Below are 26,920 nucleotides of genomic sequence, written 5' to 3'. Positions count from 1 at the left end.
CGACTAGCACACGAACCCGGCACAACACGCAATATTTAGGGAGTTCGTAGTAGTTGGATGTGCTGGCCAATGGTAGTGGAGTTTGTAGTTACAGTACCCAATCCACGGGTTTATAGGGGACGGTGGGCGGGTCTAAACGTGCACCGGAAGGTTGTCGTTCAACTTTGCCGGTGTGTAGCTAGAATTAACGCCGGACACGCACTAACAGTTAACGTGAGTAGCTCGCTAACACATTTTAATGATAGTTGCATGAAACGGACAACTGTAAAAACGATGTCTTTATTACATGGAGCTGATGATGTTACAGTTTTGTCTGCATGTACAGCGCAGCAATTGTGATCGCTAGCATCATTAGCAAACTAACGGTTAGCGCAGTCAGTGACCGTCAGTCAAGTCAACCAGGTCTCAGAGCATTTCGTTTTATTCTGTTCGTAAATCCGAGACACTCCGTTAAGTATGATACAGTATCTAACTGTTTGGTATGGTTACATAAGACAGATGGTTACTTAAAGCCAAAACGAAAGGTGATTGTGGTTGGTATGGGTGGATGGGTGGGCATATGCTATCTAGCTACATGTGTAGCTTAAATACCCTTTGGCCTTTACCTAGCTGTGCTACTCTTTGACCCAGTTAATGCATAGAGTTGGATAACTAGCCACTAGCTAGTAACTATTTACATAACATAAGGAGGCTTTCCTTTCGTTGTGTCTCAAGTATCTCACCCCTTCTCTTTTTCTGTCTCTCTCTCTCTCATCCTTTTTCAGCATGGGCAGTGTGTTGGCTGCCAGCTCCCCCCCTCCGCCCCCTGCCCCAGGCAGTGTTAGTGTCCAGGGGGCCCCTGGGTTGGTGTCAGTCCCCCCAGGGTTCTCCATGCCCTCCGTCTCTCCCGTTCCTGCCCCCGGTCAGCCAGCAGGTGAGACAGGGAGCCCCCTCCCCAACCCTGGTACCTATGAAGAGTGTCATCGCAAGTGCAAAGGTAAGGATCATACACAGTCATGTCATGATGAGTTATGCGGTACATCATCAGAGTTGTACAGGTGCATCCTTCCTGTTCGAATATGCTGGGCAGTGACAGGGCAGATTTGATGCGCTATTATTTATTTGAGAGGTGTGTTTTTCCTCAGTATTTTTTTCTGGCCCATATTTTAGATTGGGTTAAAAGTAGATGATGTTTGCATTGAACAGTTTCTGTTCTAACTATAGACTTGGACAACTCTAGTGCCCAAAAGCCAGTTTTAGCATGGGCAGCACCATTGAGGACTTTCACCATTTTGAAACAGTCAACTGGGTGGGACTTGCTATGGGTTAAGGAAGGATCACGTAATTCCTTCCAGGTCATCAGGAGGGATCAGCCAATGAATTATACTTGTGAGCAAACATTCCATTACTGCAGGTGTCAGTAAATCGCCAACCATGCCTTTATACCTGTTCAAACAACTCACTCCATGTGGCAGATTGCACCCTTTCAGTTTGTTTACCAACTCAGAATTAGTGGAGATGGCCTCAATGGTGCCGCCCTTGCTCTCATAGACGCCAAATTGGGACAGATAACTATCTATGATTCTAACGCCATTTCAGAGGTGTTCCCCATCCAGATGGAAGGAGTGCGACTGGTGGTCAACAAGGGCCTGAGCAATCACTTCCAGGTCAGTTGTGGAGCTAGAGGAATATATTTTAGATGCAGCCACAGGCAGTAAGTTAAAGCCAGCGTTATAGTCTGCATTCTGTGCGAGCTATTATACAATGAAAAGGAACTATCTGACCCTCAAGGCTGTAAAGCTCAAGGTGGTGATTGTCCTATTTCATATGGATCAGAATACTATATTGTTTTCCACTTTATTGGATGTCTGCTGTATCTGTTCTACAGGTCAGTCATACAGTCACTCTCAGCACCTTGGCTGAATCTGGCTACCGGTTCGGTGCCACCTACGTGGGCACTCAACAGACAGGACCTGCTGAGGTAAGTTAACTGTCACTTGTCTGGTCTGGAAAACATCCCTCAGCCACTTTATCCCTAATATTATTATACTCTAATAATATTGTTGTATGTGTTGAAACCCTCCCCAGTCCTTCCCAGTCATGGTGGGAGACATGGACAACACTGGTAGTCTGAATGCCCAGGTTATCCACCAGCTCACCAGCGCTGTGCGCTCCAAAATAGCCATCCAGGTACGTCACCGTGAAGAGCGGGGAAGGCCACACCAGGATCAGAAAGTTTATGTATATTGACTTACTGTTTATTAATCTGTGTGTTATTTCAACAGACTCAGCAGCACAAGTTTGTGAACTGGCAGTGTGACATGGAGTACCGTGGCGACAACTTCACCTCTGCTGTTACCCTGGGCAACCCAGACGTCCTCCTCGGCTCTGGTAGGATTGTTTTCTCATCATCAATACTTCACTGGTGGTCCATGATGCTGCAAAACGACCCATCTCTCCTACAAGCACATTTGGGTGGAAGCTTCATCACTTACAGCAATAATGCTCTCGTTACCCAGGCATTTTGATCACACGTTATGATGGCCTCTGTAAACAGTGAACAGGCTGGTTATTATTTAGACATTAGTCCTTCTATTCTTGTGCTCTACTGTAACATCTATGATGGTGATGAAGATGTTGCTGTCCCTCAGGTATTATCGTGGCTCACTATCTCCAGTCTATCAGTCCAGCCCTGGCGTTGGGAGGAGAGCTGGTCTACCACCGGAGGCCTGGGGAGGAGGGAGCAGTCACCTCCCTAATGGGCAGATACACAGGTGAGACCCACGCCCACACCGCCTCAACCTCACCCTCTGTTAGAGCCAGGAGTTTTTTACTGGTCAGGTCACTGAGATTAATATTCTTGTTTTTCCTCCAGGCAATAATTATGTTGCCACGTTGACTCTAGGAGGCGCTGGTGCTCATGCAACGTACTACCACAGAGCCAATGACCAGGTACCCAAACAAAGCCATCCTATCACCTCTACCTTGCCCCCAGTCTAGACCACAAAACTCCTCTAGCTTTAATGTGGATCACTGTGCAAAATAGTTTGGGAATCCACTGGTAGCCTACCATCTCTAGAGCAGACCATAACTATAGGCACAGTACCATCTCTCTCCAATGAGTTGAGCGCTTAGTGGAATATCTGGGACCATGCTAATGGACCACTCCTTTTCTGACAGGGAGGTGTTAGCCCACTGAAATACTTGAGGCGATGTAGCACCACAGTGCTAGGTCTGTTTTTGTGTTTGTGAGACCATCTTGTTGTCCTTCTACCAACTCAGCTGCAGCTGGGGGTGGAGTTTGAGGGCAGCATGCGGACGCAGGAGACCGCAGTATCGTTTGGTTACCAGCTGGACCTCCCTAAAGCCAACCTGCTTTTAAAGGTAAGCCACTGTCGGTTCCTCTACAACACAGCTATTCATTCAGCCCTCAAGGGTTAATTGATCCATTGTCATTGATTGGCCAGAGTTCATCCACCTGTTGTCCCAGGTCTGAATCATTTCCTGATCAGTCCCTCCCGTTTCCCCCTCCTCTGTCTGTCCAGGTTCAGTAGACAGTAACTGGGTGGTGGGGGCGGTCCTGGAGAAGAAGCTGCTGCCCCTGCCCCTCTCCCTGGCCCTGGGAGCCTTCCTCAACCAAAAGAAGAACAAGTTCCAGTGCGGCTTCAGCGTCACCGTTGGCTAGACCGCCACATACCACCTCCAACACACTGGGCCACGCTTGGACCAGCAGACACACACATGGACCTGGGCTTGTCATGTATGTATCTACTGGATTCAGAGACTCTCCTATACTGTGAATTGTGGGGCAAAGAGTGAGCGAGGGGGCTACTCTATACCAAGGAGCCAGGCCTACATATTGTAGTACATGTGCTTTCCTTATGGTATATATGTGATACCCAAAGAATAGAGAGCATCATGTGATGCAGTCCAACGTATCGTCGCTGTCTGATGAACCTCTATCTCAATTTTTGCCAGTGTAAAAAAAATGGCTGTGTTTTTCTTTTTCTGGAAAGTAAACTATTCAGGAAATGAAAGCAAAATAACTGCTGTATTTTACCATTAACGAACATACAATTACCAAACTTCAGAAGCATTTTGAATACATTGTCTTGGTCCTAGAGTCATGAAATGTTCAAAGTACATTGAGTGGAGTTACTGCTTTCAATACATGTAACAAAAATGAAATTGGCAGAAATGGAGTTGGGGTTTTCACCAGACCGTGACAATATGATTATGAAATGTATTTAGAATCAGAAATAAACTACTTTTGTATCTTTGGCTTTTGATGACGTTGTTAAAGACCATTAAGGACAGATTGTGCATGTGTCCGTGTGGTGCTATGCATGAGAAGAAATAGCAGTGCATTGGAAAATAACTTTATGTAGAAAAATATTATTCAAAGTAAACAACAAAGTTAACCTGAAAAATAATCATGAATTTCAAGTAAGGCGGTAACATTCAAGACCTGGTGGAGCTCCAGTTTCGAAACAGCTCATCACACACGGTGACAACAGTTCTGAATGAAGTCTATTTAGGAAACTGCAATAACATTCATTCTTCCAGTGTAGGTTTCATTGCATTAGTCTCTTTACAAATCCATGTGCAGTCAGATGACAAATGCATCCAGCTGAGAGCTAGAGGTACATAATCATACTGGCATAGGCTCTATAGTCCAACAGTAGTAAACAAACAACTGTTCCTTCTTGTTTCAAGCTCAAGTCCTTCTACTCACCAAACAGTGGTGGAACCTAACTCAGCAGGGACACTGAAAGCGCACCTCTTTGTCAACTGTTACCTCTGCCCACGCTGCTTCTGACGCTCGTGATGGAGACATCTGGTCGCTGGAGGGCCAGGATTGGCCAGGGGTTATTTGGGAGGCGGGAGAGACAGTGGCTGGGTGAGGGATGTTGGTGTGGAGCAGGATAAAGGGAAGCTCTGGATAAAGATGTCTCTGGACTCCAGGGGAGTAGTAGGCTAGTAAAGGTCCTATTTGAGCATCAGTGATGGGGGACTGGTGGTGAATTACTGGAGGGTAGCTGTGGGTCAGTGAGTAGCTCCTTCTCTGGGCCAGGCTGATGTCCACTGCAGTCATCATGTTGGAGCCAAGCTGCTCGCTCTCCTGGATCTTCAGTGGAGACTGGCGGCCTGACAGGCTCTCTGCTGATTGGCTGTGGGGAGAGGGGGTGGGAGGCGCCCTGGGGGAATGGGACGCGCTGCGGTGAAGAGGCGAAGCTGTGGGAGTGGCCAATGGTGAAAGGCTGGGAGATGGGGAACCTGGGGACAGAGAAGGGGTTGTGATGAGTTTACTGTGTGCCCGAATGCACATAAATGTATAAGTGCGTGCTCGTCTCACCATTACCTCTGTTCTGTGAGTGGGGTGTGCTCCTGTGTGGTGAGGCTGGTACACACTGCTGAGCTTTGGGCTGCTGGTTTCTGGAGCCCTTCCCTCGTAGTACATCGGTTACCTGAGAGAGAGATCAAAATGGTTCGGTTACCTGAGAGGACACATTAACAGTGCTGCAATGACAACTAGTGAGTTCACGGCATCTCTGTGGCCTGCTACTGATATAGCATTCCTTTGATTATTTGTGTGTTTTATTGTTGGTACAGTTTGTCATTGTCAGTTTGTTGTTGCTTTGCCGCCGTTGTGAGGTATTAGGTACAGCCACTAGAGGGAAGCACCCACAAGGATTAGTTCAGTCCTATGTCCACACTATCGTTCATTTAACCCACTAACTTCAGTTTTTATTTTCCTACACATCTCTGTAAAGCTATTGATTGGCGTGAAACGGAGAGGGGAAAAAATGACCATTCCTCTTACATAGATTCAGTATATTAGTTCTCTCCTCCCTCACCTCTTGTTCTTGGCCACCATCGTTGGGGGTGTCATTGTGGTAGTTCTTCACACTGTTGTCGGCTCTGTTCTTCAGTAGCAGCCTGACTGTGTCCACCTGGCCTCGCCCACAGGCACTGTGCAGGGCCGTGTTCCCACTGTACGACTGGCCATTCACATTACAGTCATTCTGATGAGGAGGAGAGAGGACAGAGAGAAGCGGGAGATTGATGAGAATAAATAAAAAGAGGGAGGAGGAAAAATAAATAACATGGTCAGGCTTTAATGGCGATGTGTAACAAAACAGAATCACCTTTATTTCTTGTATATAATCTTCCCTGGAAGGAAAGAGAAACCTACAGGGGAGGAGCTACAGACCATTTAAATATAGACGAGGTGACTTCAGTAGAACAGCTGAGTCACATCACGTAGCCTTACCTCTATGAGGAAGTGCACCATGTCCATATTGTGATTCTCTACTGCGTGTATGAGAGGACTGCGGCCACTCTTGATGTCCTTAGAGAGAGGAGCATGGGGACACTCAGTAAAGTGGACCTGTATTTAATGTCATGAGTATTACCTGGTATTGAGTAATTGGATGATACAGTAGGTTCAGTATGCCAGAATAACTCGAAGCCCATTTGAAATGCCCCAGCATTAAGGGGAGAGGTGGAGGGTTAGAGGTGGTGGAAGAAGGTGACTGACCATTGCGTTGATGTCCGCCCCAGCATCCAGCAGCATTCTGGCCAGCTCCTTGTGTCCACCCTGTACAGCTAGATGGAGAGGGGTGAGGCCTGGAGAGAGTGGGGGAAACGATAAGCAGTTAGGGAGAGAATCACATGCACACGCTCCAGAGCCCATGTGTATTCTAGGGGGCTTTCTGCTGTTTTGAGTACAAGGCAAACCATGCTGTGCCCAGACTTGTCACACTGACACACAGACCACCACAGCAGGAAATGCCCTCTTCCCCCCCCTCTCTGCCTCACACACCCACCACCATGGGACCCATTGCATGAGTCAAACGGGGGATATGTGATAAGTAATAACAGTGGATTAAGCTCTAATCATGTCAAATGGGTAGGTCACTTTCAGTGCAATTCTTCTCAATTTACACAACTTAAGTCAGTCAAGCGACAATTTGTAATGTGTGCCACATATAAGGTTAGTATCAGTCGCAACTCACAAATATTCCCACATCAATATGGGAATTTCCATATATTAGGCGTGAATGTTGTAAACATTGTGTGGGGTTTACTGGCTTTATTTGGGGTAGTAGTATACATCCTAGATCTGTTACTGTTTTAGCCAAGTCATTTTCATGTCTGGCATGACTACCACAAAGGAGCTGGCTATAGCAGAAACAGACTGTCAATTATGCCACATTGATATGGATTTAAACTAATCCCCTGAATTGTCTCAATTGAAATGGAATTGAGCCCAAAGTAGTAGTAACTTACCCTCATAGTTCCTGACCTCCAGGCAATTCAAGATGGAGGGGTGGGAAAGGACCACAGAGAGGCAGGCCTGCTGACCGTGTTCACAGCAGAGGTGGACCGCTGTCTGACCGTTACGGTCCAGAGCCCCCGGGTCAGCACCCGCACGTAGCAACGCCCCCACCAGTTGGGCCTGATGGGTAATCACAGCCAGATGAAGAGGGGTCTGAGATAAAGAGGGTGATAGAAAATGAATCTTTAGACAATCTCATTAAACAATAACATTTTAAAACCAGGGGCCTCATAACCGTTGCATAAATGTCACACTAAATATCTGCGTGCAACATTTCTGAAAAGACTGCGCACGTACAAAAATAGAGATTTATAAACTTGGCGCACGCCATACATACGCGTATTTCCCGTTATAGACCCGTCCTGAAACTGGGCGTGTGAACGAACATTAAAACTCCGCCTGGAAAACACCCATCATTCTCCTTTTATGGTGACAATAACGCCCTTATTTGCTGTATACTTTGAAAGTATTCGAATTAGGCGAGGCCGTTTTCTAAAGGAAATGGCAATAGCGAACTTGATCAAATGTCTTTGGAGGTGATGGCATAATGATAAACTTTTTCAGTGACATTTGCTGTAGGCCTAGGCTATCTGGAAGACAGTTTATGTAAGACAACAACAATTGCAAATTGCTGTGGACCTGTAAACATATCGTTTGAATTAAATAGGGCCTAATGTTTAGCATTTACTTTTTCTCAAACCTATGCTGCACTGCCCGAATTCTGTAACATTGTCTACTTAGTGGTAGCCATACACATTAACTGTCTGTTCACCTGTTAAATTCTACTGCATGTTATAAACCATGCTTACTTTGATGCAAAGAGCAAAATACTTGACACAATAGCGTATCTAATCGGCCCAATTAAATTAGAGATGTGCGTGGTAATTTATTGTAGGTTATGGCTACTTAGGGAATATGAACCCATCATGGCCAGAAAAGGTGAAGAATGTATTCTGCAATGGTTATGAAAATATGTATTGTGTATAAATGCAATATTGTCTACTCGAGAAATGTGAAATTGCAGTATTCAGACTTAAGCTACAGAAGTAACCTACAACCGTCTGTTCCATCATTAATAAACTGCGATTCGGATCGGGTGGCATAGAGCAAAATACTTGAAATAGCTTGTCTATTTACTATTGTGAAGTGGGTCCAAAACAACAGATGGGACAAATGATATCCTTGTTGTAGGCCTATATGCTACCTCGTGAGTATGAACCATCACAGAAAAGGTGAGGAATTTATTATGCAATGATCATGGAAATTAAATAAATAATAGCCCAGAAAATAGATGCCTATTTCAAAAAAAATTAAATTAAAATGCAAAGATTCTCTCCTCACTAACGGCAAATGATTGCATGTTGTTATTAACCTGTTTATTATGAATAAGCGTGTCCATCATATCCCCCATTTGCACAAAATACTAGTCTACTTGCCACTAGAAAATGTGTGTACGCATGGTCTAAAGTTTGCGGGAAGGTGAGCACATTTTAACGTCAAGTTCAGTTTTTATAAATGCCAACTTTTGCACGCATTTTTGTTTTTTTCTATCTGTTTATACCATCAACACTCTTTTACAAGCAACATGTGCGAACAAATTCTTATTGACCAGAGCCGCAGTCAGGAGCGCTTCTGGCTTTATCAACATTACTTATGCTTACAGTCATGTGCATCTTTTCATATGGTGTGGACCCACTACCCTGGCGTTACAAGCGCCATGCTCTACCAATTGAGCTACAGAGGACCACAAAAACGCCACACATGATGGTAAACACACCATCAAAGTCCAAAAAAAGCTAGGAAATGGCATCCACCAAGGTCAGTGTGAAGATACAACCCCAAAAGTTTTTTTTCTTGTTTAAAAATTAGGTGCACCTAAAGTATTTGAAAGAGAAGGAATGCTATTTCTAGCCAGGTCTGATGTGATCAATGTTTTGGTCTCAGGTGACCAGGACAGCCCATGTTGTGTTGGAAAGCCTGGGACCCGGCCCAGGTGATTCCAGAGACATACCACTATGCAGGGGATTGCCGATTCAAATTTACTCAAAGCACTTGAGCAATCCAGTATCTTCCAGAGACGATGGCGAATGATTAATTGATTCGTAAAACCCGATTGATAACCATGTTAACTTTGTCAGTGGTCCAATGTCCAGAGACATGCAGAAAGGGTTTAGGGAAGTCACTTGATCTGGAATCTATCATACTGAACAATCTCAGTGGTCAGTATGATGTTAATTTAGTTTCACTTTTGATTCAGGAAAAGCACCTAACTACAGTGTGTGTGTGTGTGAGGCTATGTTCCAGTAAAGAACAGGAGTAAAACACAGAAGCAGTGGCGGGAGAAAACACACTGGTGAAATTCCTCCAATGTCTCAATGCCAGTGGCCCTCACTTCCTGAGAAAACACTCCTATTTCCCTGAATCCTCAGTGACTCATGACTGATCACACACACACTAGTGTTTGACCTCCCATGAACTACCAACACAGTCTGACTCAGTCTTCTTGTACATCCTAAAATGTCGCTGAACATAAAGCCGTAAAGGACGTAACCATCAACATGTCACAATACTATCCAAGGCACAGGTCAAATCAAGGCTTTTATGATGGTCCAAAAACACTCCAAAGTTCACTGAGTTTACTACTAGCTTCCTGTAAGCCATTCCAGAATGACAAACAAAAACAGCGCAGATAAGGGGGGGGCAGAGAATGGGGAGGGACAGAAGGCGGAGCATAGGGTAGGAAAGCCAGGGAGAGGAATAGCCGGAAGCGGTAGACAGGAGGCAAGGGGAAAGACAGGATAAGAGGGGGAAAATCCCTTCCCTCTCCCCTGCTGGCTATGTCCACAGAGTTGCATTCCAATGAAATGAGCTGATAAACCAGAAGAACAGAGGAGTGGAGGGAACGGTGATTGTGTGCCAGACAAAGATAAGGATATAAAGAAAAAGGGGGAGGAGGTAAAAACAGTAAGAGAAACTAAAGGTGTGCATAGGGTGTACCTCCTGGTATGACCTGTTCATGTTCTAGTTGTGCAACTTCCCAGGAAAGACTAACAAAGGCCCATACCATGGAAGAGCTCATATTACAAGTTATTTAGAGATATAATTGTGAGGTGTCATTTGTATAATTTATGCAGTTATAGGAGGGGTCAACTCACCATGTACTGAGATAAGATCACAGAGAGACAGAGAGATAGAGACTAGCGCAGAAAGGGAAAGTCCCTGATTCTACCCTCTAAACCTCAGCAACAACATATGTTGAGAAACAGCACAGAGCAGGGGGGGTGTCATGTGACTTCTCGGAATGAGGATACTAAGTGCACATACATATGCACTGTAGAAGCCTCACACAATACACTGCATGCCACAAGCATACACACAAAGCATAATGTACAAAGTGGCAACAGTAGCATCAAGGATATGGTCATTCATTTGCAATATCTGAACAGTTTCCAGGGAATTTGCATAACCTAATATGGGAGTAGCATTGGCCAGAGAGAATTGGGAAGTGCACCAGCTAGTAGATGTCAGTGTTTGGTTAGTGGTAGTGACAGTGTGGGAGTATCAAACAGCTGTTTCATAGCACCAGTGCTGCAGCCGATCTGGTAGTCGCACAATGGCACATGCAACTCTCAGTACTGATATTAACTCTGTCAACCCGTTTAATTAAGTGACCACTGAAGTATTGTTTGGACTGCATAACAAATAGAATTGCTAGAGAAAGTTCTGCATGGACCAAAAGTCCTGTTTTGTATGATCATCTGGCATTGTCAAAAGAGCTTTGCAGGCTTTATGTAAAAGTATTGTGCAGTGTTTAAGATTTTTATTTTGGGTTACAGACTATCCTATATAGTCCTTTACTTGTGATTATCACTGACAAATCTAATAAACAATTCGAAAATTGGTTCTCAGGCTTGGCAATAGGTCTGTGCTAGATAACAAAAGTACCCTATCTGGTAGTCACATTGTGGCGAGCATCATGTCTCTCAGCCTGGACTGAAATCTCCACCTGGCTCCTCACATGGCACGATTGTATGCAGCTTGTCTGTTAGACTATACACTACAGACAGGATATCACTGTAAATGCCTCAGTCTCACCTCAACGGTGAGAACACACAACAAAAGGTACCGACGTTATTTCTGGTAAGTGAGCGATGTGTTGTCTGAAACCCCAGCTCTGTGTGTCAAGGGTTCAGGGTGATTAAAAGGGCTGCAGAGGATGTGGCATTGACAGGACATGGTGGCACGCTGGAGGAGGGAAGAGGGCTCATTTGAAAGTGATGGGAAAAGGTCATGGGGCATTGATTGACTGAGATAGGCGCAGAAGATAGAATCCAACAGACAGAAAAGAGAACAGAGCCCAAAACAACGAATATCACTTCAGAACACACAGCCCTGAACAAAGGATACCAATCATAGCACATCCTTCCAAGCAATAGTTTTGTGCGTGTGGCTTTGGCCTGCGGTAAGCACAAGTAACCAGAAACTTTACATTTCTTCTGATAACCGGCAGCCGAGATGGGTGTCTGTCTGTGTACGGTAAAGAGTGGCTGGGCGAGGAGGAAATCAAGGACTTCCTCTTTCACACATTTCCTTGTTATTGTGCTCTGAAGTCTTCAGTGAGTGGCAGGTGTGTGTGTGTGTCTTTCTACATTATCAGGACCCCAATGTCCTGAAAAAGTAGGAAAACAACTTTTTTGAAAAGTCTTTTTTCAGGTCCTGAGTTTTTTTCAAATGCTATTTAAAGCTTTAGGGGTTAGGGAAAATATGATTTTTTACACTCCAAAAAGACCTGACATTTCTGAAAACACAGCTGTGTGTGCTCATGCGTGTATCTCACCTGTCTCAGGTTGTTGTAGATGTCCAGGTCTGTGTGAACCAGTCCCAGGAGAAGGATCATTCTTTGGACCTGAGCTTCCTGCCCCTGCACAACTGCTATGTGAAGAGCCCTTTAACACACACACACCTGAGTCAGAAAACTACACACAAAAATAAAACAGGTACACATACACATTCTTCCACACACAAATTCAGATATTTAAACCAATAAATGCACAAATAAATTTATGACACACAAACATCCTCACATCCTCCAACATGATTGTAAAGTGGCTGCTGATCTGTCCTGACACAGAAACCCACTGACACCCTGACTAACCTTTAAGCCAGCTAACTAACACTGGGCCAGGATAGGAACTGATTGACTGACCTGAGAAATCCTATGGCCTACAAACTGTCGGACTGACACATTAACTGGCATGTGATGGCTGGCTGGCGTGTGTAAAACCTTTACACAACTGCGGTATAAAGTTTACACAAGCCTACAATATGTTTTGACAAATTCAGGCTAACCCATAACCTATATATTACTGAATGACTGAGCACTGGCCAACTTCACTTGACCTATGACCTGATTCTCCACAACTGACAGTTAGGCTGAGAGGAGAGCATTGTGGTACGTGACTCATTACAAAGGCCGTTGAAAACTGATCAAGGTGACTGGGAAACTGATATTTATATAGTATGTAAAGTGAAAGAACAGAGGCAAACATGGAAACATGGAAGAAAAAGACAGGAGTTCTTGATTTTAAAAAAACTAATATTTTTTATCAGAAGCTAATTCCAGTAACCACTCGTTTGGTTTTATGTAATTTCCTGTTGAGTGACAATGGCACAGCCCTCTCTGTATTGGGAAAGATAATCACCATTAGAACTACTGTCTCTATTAGGGGCTTTCTGTGTTTTTTTTTCTGTGTCTTTCAGCTTCCTCCAATGAATATCAATCGTAAATACAGAACAAGAGAAAAAAGGTTACGACAGGAAATTGGGTAGGGACATTTTGAGAGAGAATCATTTAAAAGTACCTTCACAGAGAATTTTGGGGTTAGCACAAATGTACGGTAATGTAACTTTTTTTTTACTACTTCCTGATCTGTTGTCCATTAAACAGAGTTACAACAGACTAAAGACATATTGATGTTTGGCATATCTACCAACTGCACATACAACTAAAGACAGTCTGAGGAGATGAGTAACAACATATTTGCATACTGCAAAGAGGAAATGGAAGATAGAGAAAATACATAGGCCTACACACAGAGAGACCATCTATCATGCATTGCTCAAAGACAACTCTATGACAGCTCTTATACAAAACAAACATAGCGGAAAACCTTTCATCTCCAGCATCCTCCTTGTTTGCTTTCTAACACTGGTCAGAAATGGTACGTGCTGCAGGCCTGCACAATACAAATGGTATGTCCCTGAGACAAAACATTTGTCATTCTCTTTTAGAGAGTTGTGAGTTTATGTTATACATTCCTCCACATAACTACACTGAACAAAAATATAAACACAACATGTAAAGTGTTGGTCCCATGTTTCATGAGCTGAAATAAAAGATCCCAGAAATGTTCCAAAAGCTTTTCACAAATTTGTTTACATCCCTGTTAGTGAGCATTTCTCCTTTGCCAAGATAATCCATCCACGTGACAGATGTGGCATATCAAGAAGCTGATTAAACAGCATGATCATTACACAAGTGCACCTTGTTCTGGGGGCAATAAAAGGCCACTAAAATGTGCAGTTTTGTCACAACACAATGCCACAGGTGTCTCAAGTTGTGGGAGCGTGCAATTGGATGTTCATTTCTCTACCATAAGCCGCCTCCAACATCGTTTTAGAGAATTTGGCAGTACGTCCAACCGACCTCACAACCACAGACAACGTGTATGGCGTTGTGTTGGTGAGTGGTTTGCTGATGTCAACTTTGTAAATAGAGTGACCAATGGTGGCGGTGGGGTTATGGTATGGGCAGGCATAAGCTTTGGACAATGAACACAATTACATTTGATCAATGGCAATTTGAATGCACAGAGATACCGTGACACGATCCTGAGGCCCATTGCTGTGCCATTCATCCGCTGCCATCACCTCATGTTTCAGCATGATGATGCACTGCCCCATGTCGCAAGGATCTGTACACAATTCCTGGAAGCTGAAAATGTCCCAGTTCTTCCATGACCTGCATACTCACCAGACATGTCACCCATTGACCATGTTTGGGATGCTCTGGATCGATGTGTACAACGGCGTGTCCCAGTTCTCGCCAATATCCAGCAACTGGAAGAGGAGTGGGACAACATTCCACAATCAACAGCCTGATCAACTCTGTGAAGGAGATGTGTTGCGCTGCATCAGGCAAATTGTGGTCACACCAGATACTGACTGGTTTTCTGATCCACGCCCCTACCTTTAAGGAATCTGTGATCAACAAATGCATATCTGTATTCCCAGTCATGTGAAATCCATAGATTAGGGCCTAATACATTTATTTCAATTGACTGATTTGCTTATATGAACTGTAACTCAGTAAAATCTTTGAAATTGTTGCATGTTGCATTTATATTTTTGTTCAGTATAAATTTTAGTACTAGTCCATAGCTTGAGCCAACAATGCCCTTAGCATCGTCACAAAGTGAACACAGGTTGAATATATTTATTTTTAATCTCTCATATATTTTTAATCTCTCATATATATATATATATATATATATATCTCACAACTAATGTTAGAGGGCTCGTGTGTGAGATATGGAGAGGTCAGTCATACAGCTTAGCTCTGTTTTGCCAGGCAGAGAGAGACAGACTTGACAGCTAAAGTAATTTTTGGCTGCCAAGCCGAAACATTGAAATTCTTTCTGATCTTGATTAAGGCAAGTCCTAACGGAACACTTATCAGCATATGGCCTTGGGTGGATCTCATAATTGCCTCTCTTGAAGACCGGTGCGTGCCTAACTGCACTTATGAGCAATTAAACCTAACATTATGCATTAGGAGTATATTGTGTTATACACGGCAGTATGTTACTAATACAGACCGATCATTGATCATTGAGACATTGTTCCTCCCTGATCAACCTGTGTCACGTTAGGCCTTCATATTCACACACACTTAGTGGCTGGATGGATGCATCTTTCACAAAACAATCACAACACAACACGTACAATGCATAGCACAGGTGTTGAGATATGTGGTAACATTATACAGAGCCAGAGGGTTGGAAATGGGTGTTTGACTGACGCCAATGCAGATGGCAGGTCTAACCAATCACAACCAGCCATCTCATCCCTGTAGCTAGTGTAACAGACCAAAACATGTCAACAAACCATAGCCAATACAACCTTGTTTTCCTAATTTCTTGATCAACTTGAGCAAACACAAATCAATCTTTCACATAGAGAAAGACAACAGGGATGCCAGTTTGTCTTTGTAATTTAAACTCATCTCCATACAAGTGTAGTTCTGACCGGCACTGTGCTGACTGGTGCAAACTGAAGATGACCACGAGACAGAGTCTCATAACAGTAAAACATGTGTGACAGTTAATCCCCCCCTCTATCGCAATCTGACCTGACTGTAACGGCCATACAGCACAGTGACGCCACTCAGCCATCTGATCAGTGTGAAAAGCAGAACTTGTGTTTGGCTGTGTGTGTGTCGGTTCTTTCCTCAAAGCTCCCCTTTCCGATAAGTGAGAACCACCCATCACCACACACCGTACAAATACCCCTCACCACGTTCACAAGTACCCCTCACCACGTTCACAAGTGTATCTGCTGTAGGGCTGACCCCATTTAGTCGACTGCTTAGTCGAGCAGTCTAAAATATATATATATATATATACACACATACATACTACCGTTCAAAAGTTTGGGGTCACTTAGAAATGTCCTTGTTTTCGAAAGAAAAGCAATTTGTCCATTAAAAGAACATCAAATTGATCAGAAATACAGTGTAGACATTGTTAATGTTGTAAATGGGCTATTGTAGCTGGAAACGGCTGATTTTTTATGGATTATCTACATAGGCGTACAGAGGCCCATTATCAGCAACCATCATTCCTGTGTTCCAATGGCATGTTGTGTTTGCTAATCCAAGTTGATCATTTTAAAAGGCTAATTGATCCTTAGAAACCCCTTTTGCAATTATGTTAGCACAGCTGAAAACTAGAAGCAATAAAACTGGCCTTCTTCAGACTAGTTGAGTATCTGGAGCATCAGCAATTGTGGGTTCGATTACAGGATCAAAATGGCCAGAAACAAATAACTTTCTTCTGAAACGCATCAGTCTGTCCTTGTTCTGAGAAATGAAGGCTATTCCATGCGAGAAATTGCCAAGAAACTGAAGATCTTGTACAACGCTGTGTACTACTCCCTTCACAGAACAGCGCAAACTGGCTCTAACCAGAATAGAAAGAGGAGTGGGAGGCCCTGGTGCACAACTGAGCAAGAGGACAAATACATTAGAGTGTCTAGTTTGAGAAACAGACGCCTCACAGGTCCTCAACTGGCAGCTTCATTAAATAGTACCCGCAAAACACCAGTCTCAACGTCAACAGTGAAGCGGCGACTCCGGGATGCTGACCTTCTAGGCAGAGTTGCAAAGAAAAAGCCATATCTCAGACTGGCCAATAAAAAGAAAAGATTAAGATGGGCAGTCTGAGATATGGCTCCCTTGCGCAAATAGCCAAGACCTATGTCTGTCCGGAGCTCACTGTAGCGGTGTTGACCGAATCAGTGCACTTTCACTACCATCTTCATTTGCCTAAAAACTCCCACCATATCAACATTAGCACTCAAGTGATCACAGTGATAATAGGTCATCCATCAAAAACCACTGCTCAGGGAAGCAGAATGAATGAATATGCAGCAGAGTCTTTTCTTCACATAGTAAACATGTATTTGTGGAGTATGTGAGTAGACTACAAACTGGCATTCTTGCAGCACAATAAGGATGGCATCAGTTCTGATTCAATAGAGTCCCCAGATGAGTATCTGCGAAGTGCCTCTCCCAACATTCCTCAAAAAGCTATCAACACCTAACTGACCTAGTAACAGGTGTCTGAGATTATCACACACTTTAACATGGTTCCTCTCTCTCTCTTTCTCTTTCTCTCAAGATGAAACTGCGCTCTCTCCTGTTCCTGGAAGTGGGGCAGACCACAGCCCCAGATAACACAAAGCACACTGACGCAGGAGTGCTGGGCCGCTCACACACACACACTGAGCGACAGAGACTGGCAGTGGCGTACATGTGGTATCCTGTTTGGGGGGAGAAGAGGGAAGGTGGGTTGCTGTGGCCAGCAGACCAGCTGAGAGAGAGATGACTTTAAGACAGGCGTATTAAACAAAAGGGATCCAGAAACACACCACAGTCCAACTTAAATACATCTATTTTATTTTTATTTTATTTTTACATTTTGTCATTTAGCAGATGCTCTTATCCAGAGAAACTTAACAGTAGTGAGTGCATACATTTCTTACTTTTTGCAAACTCGTCCCCCGTGGGAATTGAACCCACAACTCTGATGTTGCAAGCACCAAGCTCTACCAACTGAGCCACTTGGGACTCCCTGAGACTGGAGCCTGACATAGCCTTCATGGTTCCCTGTTAGTTTTTGCAATGGCAGCACTATAGCTACTTCCTCCAGTTTATTGACCCCTCCCCTACCTACATGTCTGCATGGGTTGGAAGCATATCCCTGGCCAAGCATAGCGGTGAGCCAAAGTTGTTGGGTACTATACATGTGGTTTGCAAGGAACTGCTGCACAAACTTCATCCCCAACCTCTATTCTATAAGCATGACTATACTCATCACAAATACATTATGCACTGTCCCCATGTTCCTGCACTAACTTCCTACACACCTGTCTCGCATTCAAGCAGCTAGATGGACAATGAACATGGGAGTGTGTCACAGAGGGGTGAGAGATGAACATGGGAGCGTGTCACAGAGGGGTGAGAGAATGTGAGCGAGAGATAAGGAGTGAGTGAGTTAGAGATCGATGAGGGAGAGAGAGAGAAAGCGGTAAATGAGGAAGTGAGGAGCGGATGTTTGGGTTTTTGAGCTCATTCATATAAAAACACAGAGAGAAAATAAAAGAGAAAGATACAGAAAGACCTGAGAAAACCGCAGTCACACATTGAGAGGCGCACGCTCAGAGGTTTTCCCGAAACTGAGGGGCTCAGAGGCGCTGAGAACTGAGGATCAACACCCCATTGACGTAAGCACGCACGCATGCACACACACACACAGGGATGGTGGGGGGCTGAGAAGCGGAGCTGTCTTTCGGCTGAAATCTAACTTTTCGTCAGACAGACCACAATACAAGTAGGTACCAGCCAGGGAAGTTGACTTCTTTACAGTCTACCACTTCATCAAGTAGTTTTACTTCATAAGAGCAGCGCCCAAACATGAGAACAGCACCCAAAAGCCCCAGCGCAACCGCCTAGGTACTGTTTGATTTAAAAAAATGTACATTAAAAAAAGACACTAAAAAAACAAGCACTGAAATGCAAATGCACTTTTATACTGATACATTTCCTTAAACATCTTGTGATCAGATGGCAAGGTGTTTTTTCATCATGATTGATTTCAGTGCTGGTCCCTGGGCTCTACATCACATGAAATCATCCCAAAGCGGAACTGCTGTCTCTCGAAACCCACCGCCAGGTCTCCACTTTCTCGATCATGTGTTTGTTGTGATGGCATGCAAATGAGTGACACACAGCACTTCAACTACAGTAAAATGACTTTGCAATGCCATTCCTGGATGGACTTATGATTTCAGTCACATGAGTGTCTTTGTGTCGTCCTCTCAGTTCTGTCAGTGAACGGGTGAGTGCTTAGGTGTTGAAGGTCGGAGAGGGCATCGGTGCGTGAGGTTGGTATTAACATGTGATTGAATGTACCCCACCCACTCCTTAACCTCTAACATAAGGTGACCAGACGTCCCCGATTTCCGGGACAGTCCCCGATTTTGGTGGCCTGTCCCCGGCTAGTACCGGAAATGTCCCCGATTATACCCCAGAAAGAAAAGCAACTCTGAAGTTAAAATTAAGGCTGATATTTCAGTAATCAAAAGCTGTATTAAATCTGATTTCAATGTAAAATTAGTCTCACCACCTGTATCAAACTTGCTTTCTCCCTTCTATGAGAACATTTGGTCAGTGATACATTGTAACAACTGCATTAACAACCATGCACATTGCCAGAAAACCTTTCCAATAGCATATGCTACCAAACTGGGGTGATAAAAAAATTACCAAGATTGGCTAAAATTAAGAAAAATGTGGAGGGTTAAATCATGTCTGTGTTATAAATAAATAAACTATTTGAAAGGACTGTAGCAGAAATGTATAGTTAAATATAGTTCCATGGGATACTTCCTTCTGTGCACGTTATATTTTAAATCTGGTCACCTTACTCTAACAGTCATCCCAGCCTCCCAGAGACAAGCCTGTGTCTCCTTATGAATACTCACACAAACAATGCAAACAGACACAGAAGAGGACACACACACACACACAGTACAGATCACAGAGGTCAAATTCTATCCCAGAATCCCCCTCACCTAGTGACACTTTCCCTGTGCAGCAGAGCAGAGAATAACGACTCCATTAATCATCAAGAATGTGGTGGGGGTGTTGTGGGGTAAGGTAGTTAGGTGATCATAGCACAGCGGTGAATTGACCCACACAGCCAGGTGAATCATAGACCATAACAAACCAACACAGCCAGGTGAATCATAGACCACCAACACAGCCAGGTGAATCATAGACCATAACAAACCAACACAGCCAGGTGAATCATAGACCATAACAAACCAACACAGACTGTGTGACATCTCCTCTCCCTCCAACACATACCTAACTGATCAGGGTCATATGTAAAATGTTTTGAAATGGAAAACAGAAAATGACCTACTGAACTCGACCCAGTCCATAGCTCCTAGCAGGAAATAAGGGTTAGTAAGGAACCCTCAGAGGGCAACAGTCCTACTGTAGGCCCTATCTGCTTCATGAGACTTAAACTGAAGTTCAATGCATGTAGGGTTTTCAAAAGCAAACATACGTGTCGCCGTCGTCGTCTTGGCGCTTCGCCAGGGCAACATCTGCCAGCAGGTGTTCGTTGTGTCCCGTCGGGTAAAGAGAAGACTGGAGGTGAGAGACGGGCACGTTTACAACCAGCGGTGATCTGCTGTGCAATGAGTAGAATGGGTAAGGGATCTGGGAGACCGAGGGGGGATAGAGAGAGATGTTTGGTACAATGCTGTGAAATAAGGAAACTACAGGTGACACATTGACATCCAAGTTTTAATCAGTTCAATCATTTATCACTGGAAGGGCTGGCGAAACAGCTTCTCAATGACTGGGGTTCCAAAGCAGGACTAACCATCACTGCACAATGACACATTCTATGAAGGAACATTCCACTGGAAAAAAACGTTTGACAAAGGCAAATGACCACTAACTGCTTCAGCAGTACATTCTCTTTCAAACCAATAACTTTGATTGTGGTCAAATTAACACAGTTATTAGATGACTGTCTGATATGATTACGCATTTTGTTCTGCTCTATTAGGGGGAAAAAACTGTAGCCTAATGAAAATGCGATGGAATAAACTGTGAATAATAATGTAATTGGGCTGTACACTTTCATTTAAATATTTTTTCACTTGTCTTTTGCAAGGGCGACTAACTTACAGTAAGGGCGGAGTGCTTGCATTGAACGAACCGGATCGATGCTTTGGTGTCCATTATCAAAACCGCTGGCGGCGGACAATTGTCTGTGTGGGACCGATGCCAAGGAACCGTCATCTCTCTTTAATAAAATATTTGGAGGAGTCGGTCTGCAGCACAACTCTGTGTTTTTGTAGGGGGATAAACGCCCATCTCTCCCGGGTGGCGTATGTGACTGTTCCGGCGTCTCCCATTCGGTAGGAAATTGACGTTTCCTAAAAGGAAGCCTCGAGGAAGATCTGTCCTGTGTTTGTCTGTCTGTTGTGCTGCTCTCACCAGGGTTCGGAGTGAATGGCCTGTGAGAAGTTGCAGCTCGGGAATGTTTTTTGCTCCAGAACTGCCGGGTTTTCTGTGTTCACAGGAGCTTTTGTCAACGATGATCCACAATGATACTCCAGCGGCTCCACAGTGTGGCTGGGATTTCCGTTTGGCCAGTCATCCTCCGTGAGGGGGGCAGCGGGATACTGCACTCTCCTCCAGACGGGTACTCCGCTGTCCGTGGTGCGACCTTTGCTGGTGTGAGTCCTTTCGGCGCCGCTCCCACGCTCCCTCGTTGTGGTGCGCAGATCCAGCGGCGCTGTGGTTTGATTCTTGTGATCGTTCATAGTCATAGTCCTCCGCATGAACACGAAGCAAGTATCCTGGAATCAGCCTCAGGTGTTTGAAGTCTCAAAACATAGCAGTGACTCAAATGTCAATTAAATTTATGTTTTCTATAGCCTAGGCACAGTCCCCTTCTCCACGAAAGTATCCAAATGTTGTTTTGCATTAGGAGTTTAATCATGTAATTTGCCATGCCAACACAAGAATGGCTCGAGGCTATTATCCAAATCCATAAATGTTCATATTGAGAAAATTAGTGTCAACTGATACTAATTTAAGCTTCTTATATTAAATCACACAACTGACTTGTAGTAAATGTACAGAATATGATCAATAACCGACTTTTGAATAACCTAACTGACGGTAACACACCTGCAATATAACTGCAGTGAAGAAAATCAGTAGGCTATTCCTTCTATTATTGCACCGACTCAAATAGTCCGTCTCTCTCTCTCATTCACACAACCAAATCCGCGAATCTGGGGGTTTTCCCTTTCGGCGTGACGATTAACTCTTTACCTTCCTGTTTGCAAACTGAAACAGTGCGCTCTGACAGTCTTTTTGTTTTGTTTTGTTTTTATCAACACCTTTAAGATATGAAAGGTTTATTGTAGCCTACGTAACTGAAATGTTCAAGGCTAATTTCACATATTTGATTGATTTAATTCACTTGAAATGTTAGAATTTGTGTTTTACCCCGGTTTAGGCTATGGATTAGCCTAGTATGTCAACGATGCCAAATGCTTTTTCGGATTTTAATTTAGGACTAGCATAAACGCTGCTAGAGACAGCAAAATGGCACGCAATGCTCGTATTCAGCATAGAGCGCATTTGGCACCAGGAAATTGTGAGAAAAAAGGGTTTGCATGTGATCTAATCCAGGGGTGTCAACTCATTCCATGGAGGGTCTAGTGCCCTCAAACTCAACTCTTGACCTCGAAGCCAGTTTTTTTCATTGTTGCTCTCTAATCAGGGACTGATTTAGACCTGGGACACCAGGTGCGTGCATTTCATTATCAGGTAGAACAGAAACCAGCAGGCTCCGGACCTCGTAGGGTAAGAGTTGAGTACCCCTGGTAGTGTCTGCAGGTTTTTCCTTTCAATTAAGCAATAGACAACCAGAGAGTGGGGAGTTCCTTACTAATTAGTGACCTTGCTTCATCAATCAAGTACAATGGAGGAACGAAAACCCGCAGCCACTCGGCCCCTCCGTGGAATGAGTTTGACACCTGTGATCTAATCGGTCAATCGTATGGTGACTGTCTTTGGCAGTTGCCAGTGTCATTCCACTGTAGTTTCGACTGTAGTTTCCCGGGGTTTACCAATTCAGCGGGATCTCCCCACAGTTGATAGGCCAATTGGGGATAAACTCATATCCTGTAGCAGTAACTGGATGGAGCATTGACTGGATGACTCTCTGTCTGACCATCTGACCTCTGTCATGTCATTGAAGCAAGTAACCTTCTGGGCGGCGGGTAGCCTGGTGGTTAGAGAGGCAAGCCAGCAACCGGAGGGTTGCCAGTTCGAATCCCGGGTCTGACGGGGGAAAATCTGATGGGCAAGGCATTGTGCCCTTGAGCAAGGTACTTAACCCCACACAACTCCTCCTCCATAGGTGCCCAATGTGGCAGCCCCCCTCCAACCTGTATATGTATGTGTCTTTTGGAGGGGTTGAAATAAAGCAGAGGTCAAATTTCAGTTGGACCTTGTGTACAATTGACAAAATGATCTTAATCTTAAATAACCTTCTGATCTGGGCCTCTGTGTCGTTGCACATCTCACTCCATCAAACACCACACCTCCTCGCAAAACACACTTCTCACTCAACCCTGTCGGTGCCCGCCCCCAGTCGATTCTTTAGTTACCAGGGTCAATTTGGGACTTTCCTCAGATGTATCGAAGTGTGGAACCGCCAACGGAAAATCAAGCTTTGTGTCTAAAGTCCCTGAAACACCATGCTGAATCTGTGCTGACACGTTGTGCAGCTGCTGGATACAGTGGATAGTCAAGGTGCCTGTGTGTGGGACGTGGTGGGATGATCATTACCATGAACTGTGGGAGGCAGGTTGCCTAGCGGTTAGAGAGGCGAACCAGCAACCAGAGGGTTGCCAGTTGGAATCCCGGGTCCGATGGGAAAAATCTGATGGGAAGTGAGCTGAAACCAGAGGGTTGCTGGTATCAAATCCTAGATTCCATTATCTGCCGTTGTGCCCTTGAGCAAGGCACAACAACAGCTCCCCGGGCGCCCAGTGTGGCAACCCCTAGTACCTCTCCAAAAAAACCTGTGTGTGTATGTGTGTCTTTCGGATGGGTTGGGTTAAAAGCGGAAGTCAAATTTCGGGTGGACCTTGTGTGCAATTGACCAATAAAGTGATACTAATCTTAATCTGTTAGAGCTGCCCTGGCCAACTGTACACTCATACAGCACCCACCTCTTCATGACTGTATGAGTGACTTCGGCCCTTATTTGATGTCTTTACACTAAGCTTGGCAGAATGCAGAAAAGTGCAGCATTGCGTTAAGAACAGGGCCTTTTGTGGTGGTGTAGGGGTGAATGGACAGACAAGATGGAACACCCTGAGCCAGTGAAAGGAGGTAGGACTGCATGATATAGGCCAAACATCCAATAGCGATTATTATTATTTTTTAACAAAATATTGCGATTTAACTTGCGATATAGATCAAAACACTTGGATGAACTGTTGGAAGCATTTTGAAATAGAATTGCCTAGTTAAATAAATAAATAAATAAATACAAATAATGATTTATATTAAGAAGCATGTAAACTTCTAGTGAATCTAACAGCAAGGAGCAGCCACAAGGAGAGGTAGAGAGACGACAAACACGCGGCCTATTGGTGTTTCAAAATATTGCATGCGATATGGATCTCTTGCTATATGGATATTGCACATGTCAACACTGCGATTTCGATGTGTATTTGATTAATTGTGCAGCCCTAAAAGAGGACCACGGCCACTTAGTGTCATTAGATATACACTCAGTGGCCAGTTTATTAAGTACACCCATCTAGTACCGGGTCGGACCCCTCTGTAGTGGTGGTCAGCAACAATGTTCAGAAACGCTGTGTCGTTCAAACGTTGCTCAATTGGTATCAAGGGACCTAACGTGTGCCAGGAAAACATTCCCCACACCATTACACCACCACCACCAGCCTGTACCGTTGACACCAGGCAGGATGGGGCTATGGACTCATGCTGCTTACACCAAATCCTGACTCTGCCATCATCATGATGCAACAGGAACCAGGATTCGTCGGACTCTGACCAGGCAATGTTTTTCCACTCCTCAATTGTCCAGTGTTGGTGATCACGTGCCCACTGGAGCCGCTTCTTCTTGTTTTTAGCTGATAGGAGTGGAACCCGGTGTGGTCGTCTGCTGCAACAGCCCATCCGTGACAAGGACCGACGGGTTGTGCGTTCCGAGAAGCCGTTCTGCACACCACTGTTGTACTGCGCTGTTATTTGCCTGTGTGTGGCCTGCCTGTTAGCTTGCACGATTCTTGCCATTCTCCTTTGACCTCTCTCATCAACAAGCTGTTTTTGCCCACAGGACTGCCGCTGACTGTCGTGCATGAAAATCCCAGGAGGCCGGCCGTTTCTGAGATACAGGAAATAGCACGCCTGGTACCGACAATCATACCACGCTCAAAGTCTCTTAGGTCACTTGTTTTGCCAATTCTAACGTTCAATCGAACAGTAACTGAATGCCTCAATGCCTGTCTGCCTGCTTTATATAGCAAGCCACGGCCACGTGACTCACTGTCTATAGGAGCCAATAATTTTTGTGAACTTGGTGGTGTACCTAATAGACTGGCCACTGAATGCAAATTGACAACAAACTGAATGTCACAGGCACTGGAGAATGATGCAGTGGAGACCTCAAATCTCCTGGAAACATTGCAACATACACTTGGAAATCTCTTTGGTGCAGTGAGCTGCCTCACGCTCGGACTGTGAACTTGTTGCCAGTGGCTCCATCATGTGGATGTTGTAAGTATAGCCTGGTTATAAAGACTTCTACCAGGCTAATGCAGTTCCAGTCTCTGCCACTTGGAAGCAGTAGAGACCTAATCATACAGCAAAGGTGCATAGAAGAGGTTTTCTCCATTTGGCAAACTGTTGACTTGGCTTCATCATTATCAAGCATTTTATCTTAACACATCCCATCTCCTTCCAATGTGCTACTGCTTAATGATGTCTCTACACTAAACCTAACACCCAGGCCTAAAAGCAGCCAAGATAATTATTGCCTTACGATGGCAAGCCTCACACACTCTACAATGGATTTCCTTATTCATGAACTTATTTATGAGCTCAACTTGAACTGTCATTGTTTCTACATTGTGCAAAATCAACAATATTAAAATATGGACTACAACACTTGACAGTGTGTATTTGTGTAATGTCTGTTGGGTTGTGTTTTTTGTCCTGTCAACCAAAATATAATAAAAACTTGATTAAAAAAAGAATAGAAAAGATGCATACATGAGTCTGTGGCGGTTTTTAGACACCTCCAACTTTATCCCATTGGGATGGCATTTACTGTTCTCTCTAGATAGTTTCCCTTTACAAATGTAACAACAGAGAAGAATATGGTGGTAACAGTTAAATGCCAATTTGTCATTGAATGCCTTTGTATTTTCTGCTTGGTCCCACGGTCTCACAAAGGGAAGACAGCAGTTGGGGGCTGCTTTAAACATTAAACATCGCTGGGCCTTGACCTGCAGTGCAGTGACTTCACATACATCCTGTAGCACAGTGCTGTTTATCTTTCTGACATCTAATCACTATAAGTTTCCACAACTCTCTCTCTCTCTCTCTCTCTCTCTCTCTCTCTCTCTCTCTCTCTCTCTCTCTCTCTCTCTCTCTCTCTCTTTCTATACTCTCTTTTTCTCTTCTCTCTACTCTCTCGCTTTCTCTCTACTCTCTACACTACACACTCTCATTGTGGGCATCCCCTGTTTCCTCTTCCCCCCTCCTTTCTAAGTAATCGGTTACCTCTAAACCCACAGCTATCTCAGCCTCACTCCACTCACACACAAAGACTACAAACCTGTTTGTCTGGCTGCAACCCCGGAAGCGCATCAAAGAAAGAGAGAGAGAGCATGAAAAAGTGACACAAAAGAAAAAAAGAGAGAGAGAGAGAGGGGCCAGCCAGAGTCAAGAAAAAAGTTTCAGTTGTGCTGCAATTGTCCTCTCTGAGTTGTATAGGGAGCCTGGGGTCTGTATCTGAGACACTATTTGTATGTTATAGATGAAATCAGAGAGAGTTACACCACACGGGGGAGAGATAGTGCCTGTGAATGAGAGCGTAAAATGTTGAGTAAGAAGGGGTGGAGAGAATAGGGGAGGAGAGGGGTTGAGATTGTTAAGGAAGGGCAAGTGGTTATTTG

General features: G+C 44.3%; 2 protein-coding genes across 3 annotated transcripts; one reads left to right on the top strand and one right to left on the bottom strand.

Annotated features, from left to right (window-relative positions):
* The first annotated feature begins 107 nt into the window (after positions 1-107).
* tomm40 (translocase of outer mitochondrial membrane 40 homolog (yeast)) lies at positions 108-4,260 on the top strand. 2 transcript variants are annotated; one of them, XM_045219626.1, is made up of 11 exons: positions 108-213; positions 765-976; positions 1,579-1,646; positions 1,868-1,960; positions 2,068-2,169; positions 2,265-2,370; positions 2,631-2,753; positions 2,855-2,931; positions 3,262-3,363; position 3,415; positions 3,525-4,260. In XM_045219626.1, exons 2-11 carry the CDS (start codon positions 766-768, stop codon positions 3,662-3,664), a joined length of 1,023 nt encoding a protein of 340 aa, XP_045075561.1. In that variant the 5' UTR covers positions 108-213; position 765; the 3' UTR covers positions 3,665-4,260. The 2 variants fall into 2 exon arrangements, with proteins under 2 accessions (XP_045075561.1, XP_041758592.2); XM_041902658.2 differs by lacking the exon at position 3,415.
* An 82-nt stretch (positions 4,261-4,342) lies between these two features.
* Positions 4,343-21,514, bottom strand: bcl3 (BCL3 transcription coactivator). The gene is made up of 8 exons (XM_045219623.1): positions 21,263-21,514; positions 20,236-20,390; positions 12,159-12,267; positions 7,273-7,474; positions 6,521-6,609; positions 6,254-6,331; positions 5,342-6,005; positions 4,343-5,256 (listed from the first exon to the last, which is right to left on the bottom strand). The coding sequence occupies exons 1-7, from the start codon at positions 21,512-21,514 to the stop codon at positions 5,754-5,756; spliced, it is 1,137 nt and encodes a 378-aa protein (XP_045075558.1). The 3' UTR covers positions 4,343-5,256; positions 5,342-5,753.
* Between the last annotated feature and the right edge of the window lie 5,406 nt (positions 21,515-26,920).

This window comes from Coregonus clupeaformis, unplaced genomic scaffold, assembly GCF_020615455.1.
Source record: "Coregonus clupeaformis isolate EN_2021a unplaced genomic scaffold, ASM2061545v1 scaf2541, whole genome shotgun sequence".
Taxonomy (NCBI): Eukaryota; Metazoa; Chordata; class Actinopteri; order Salmoniformes; family Salmonidae; genus Coregonus; species Coregonus clupeaformis.
The sequence above is the reverse complement of the archived record's forward strand: the minus strand, read 5'-3'. Positions and strand labels throughout refer to the sequence as shown.

Coding starts and splice junctions, on each gene's coding strand:
- bcl3 (XM_045219623.1), bottom strand. CDS start 21,514: ATGACTATGAACGATCACAAGAATCAAACCACAGCGCCGCTGGATCTG. Junction 20,391..21,262: donor CATCGTTGACAAAAGCTCCT/GTGAACACAGAA, acceptor TCGGTCTCCCAG/ATCCCTTACCCATTCTACTC. Junction 6,332..6,520: donor GGGCGGACATCAACGCAATG/GTCAGTCACCTT, acceptor CCTCTCTCTAAG/GACATCAAGAGTGGCCGCAG.
- tomm40 (XM_045219626.1), top strand. CDS start 766: ATGGGCAGTGTGTTGGCTGCCAGCTCCCCCCCTCCGCCCCCTGCCCCA. Junction 2,371..2,630: donor AGACGTCCTCCTCGGCTCTG/GTAGGATTGTTT, acceptor GCTGTCCCTCAG/GTATTATCGTGGCTCACTAT. Junction 2,754..2,854: donor CCTAATGGGCAGATACACAG/GTGAGACCCACG, acceptor TTTTTCCTCCAG/GCAATAATTATGTTGCCACG.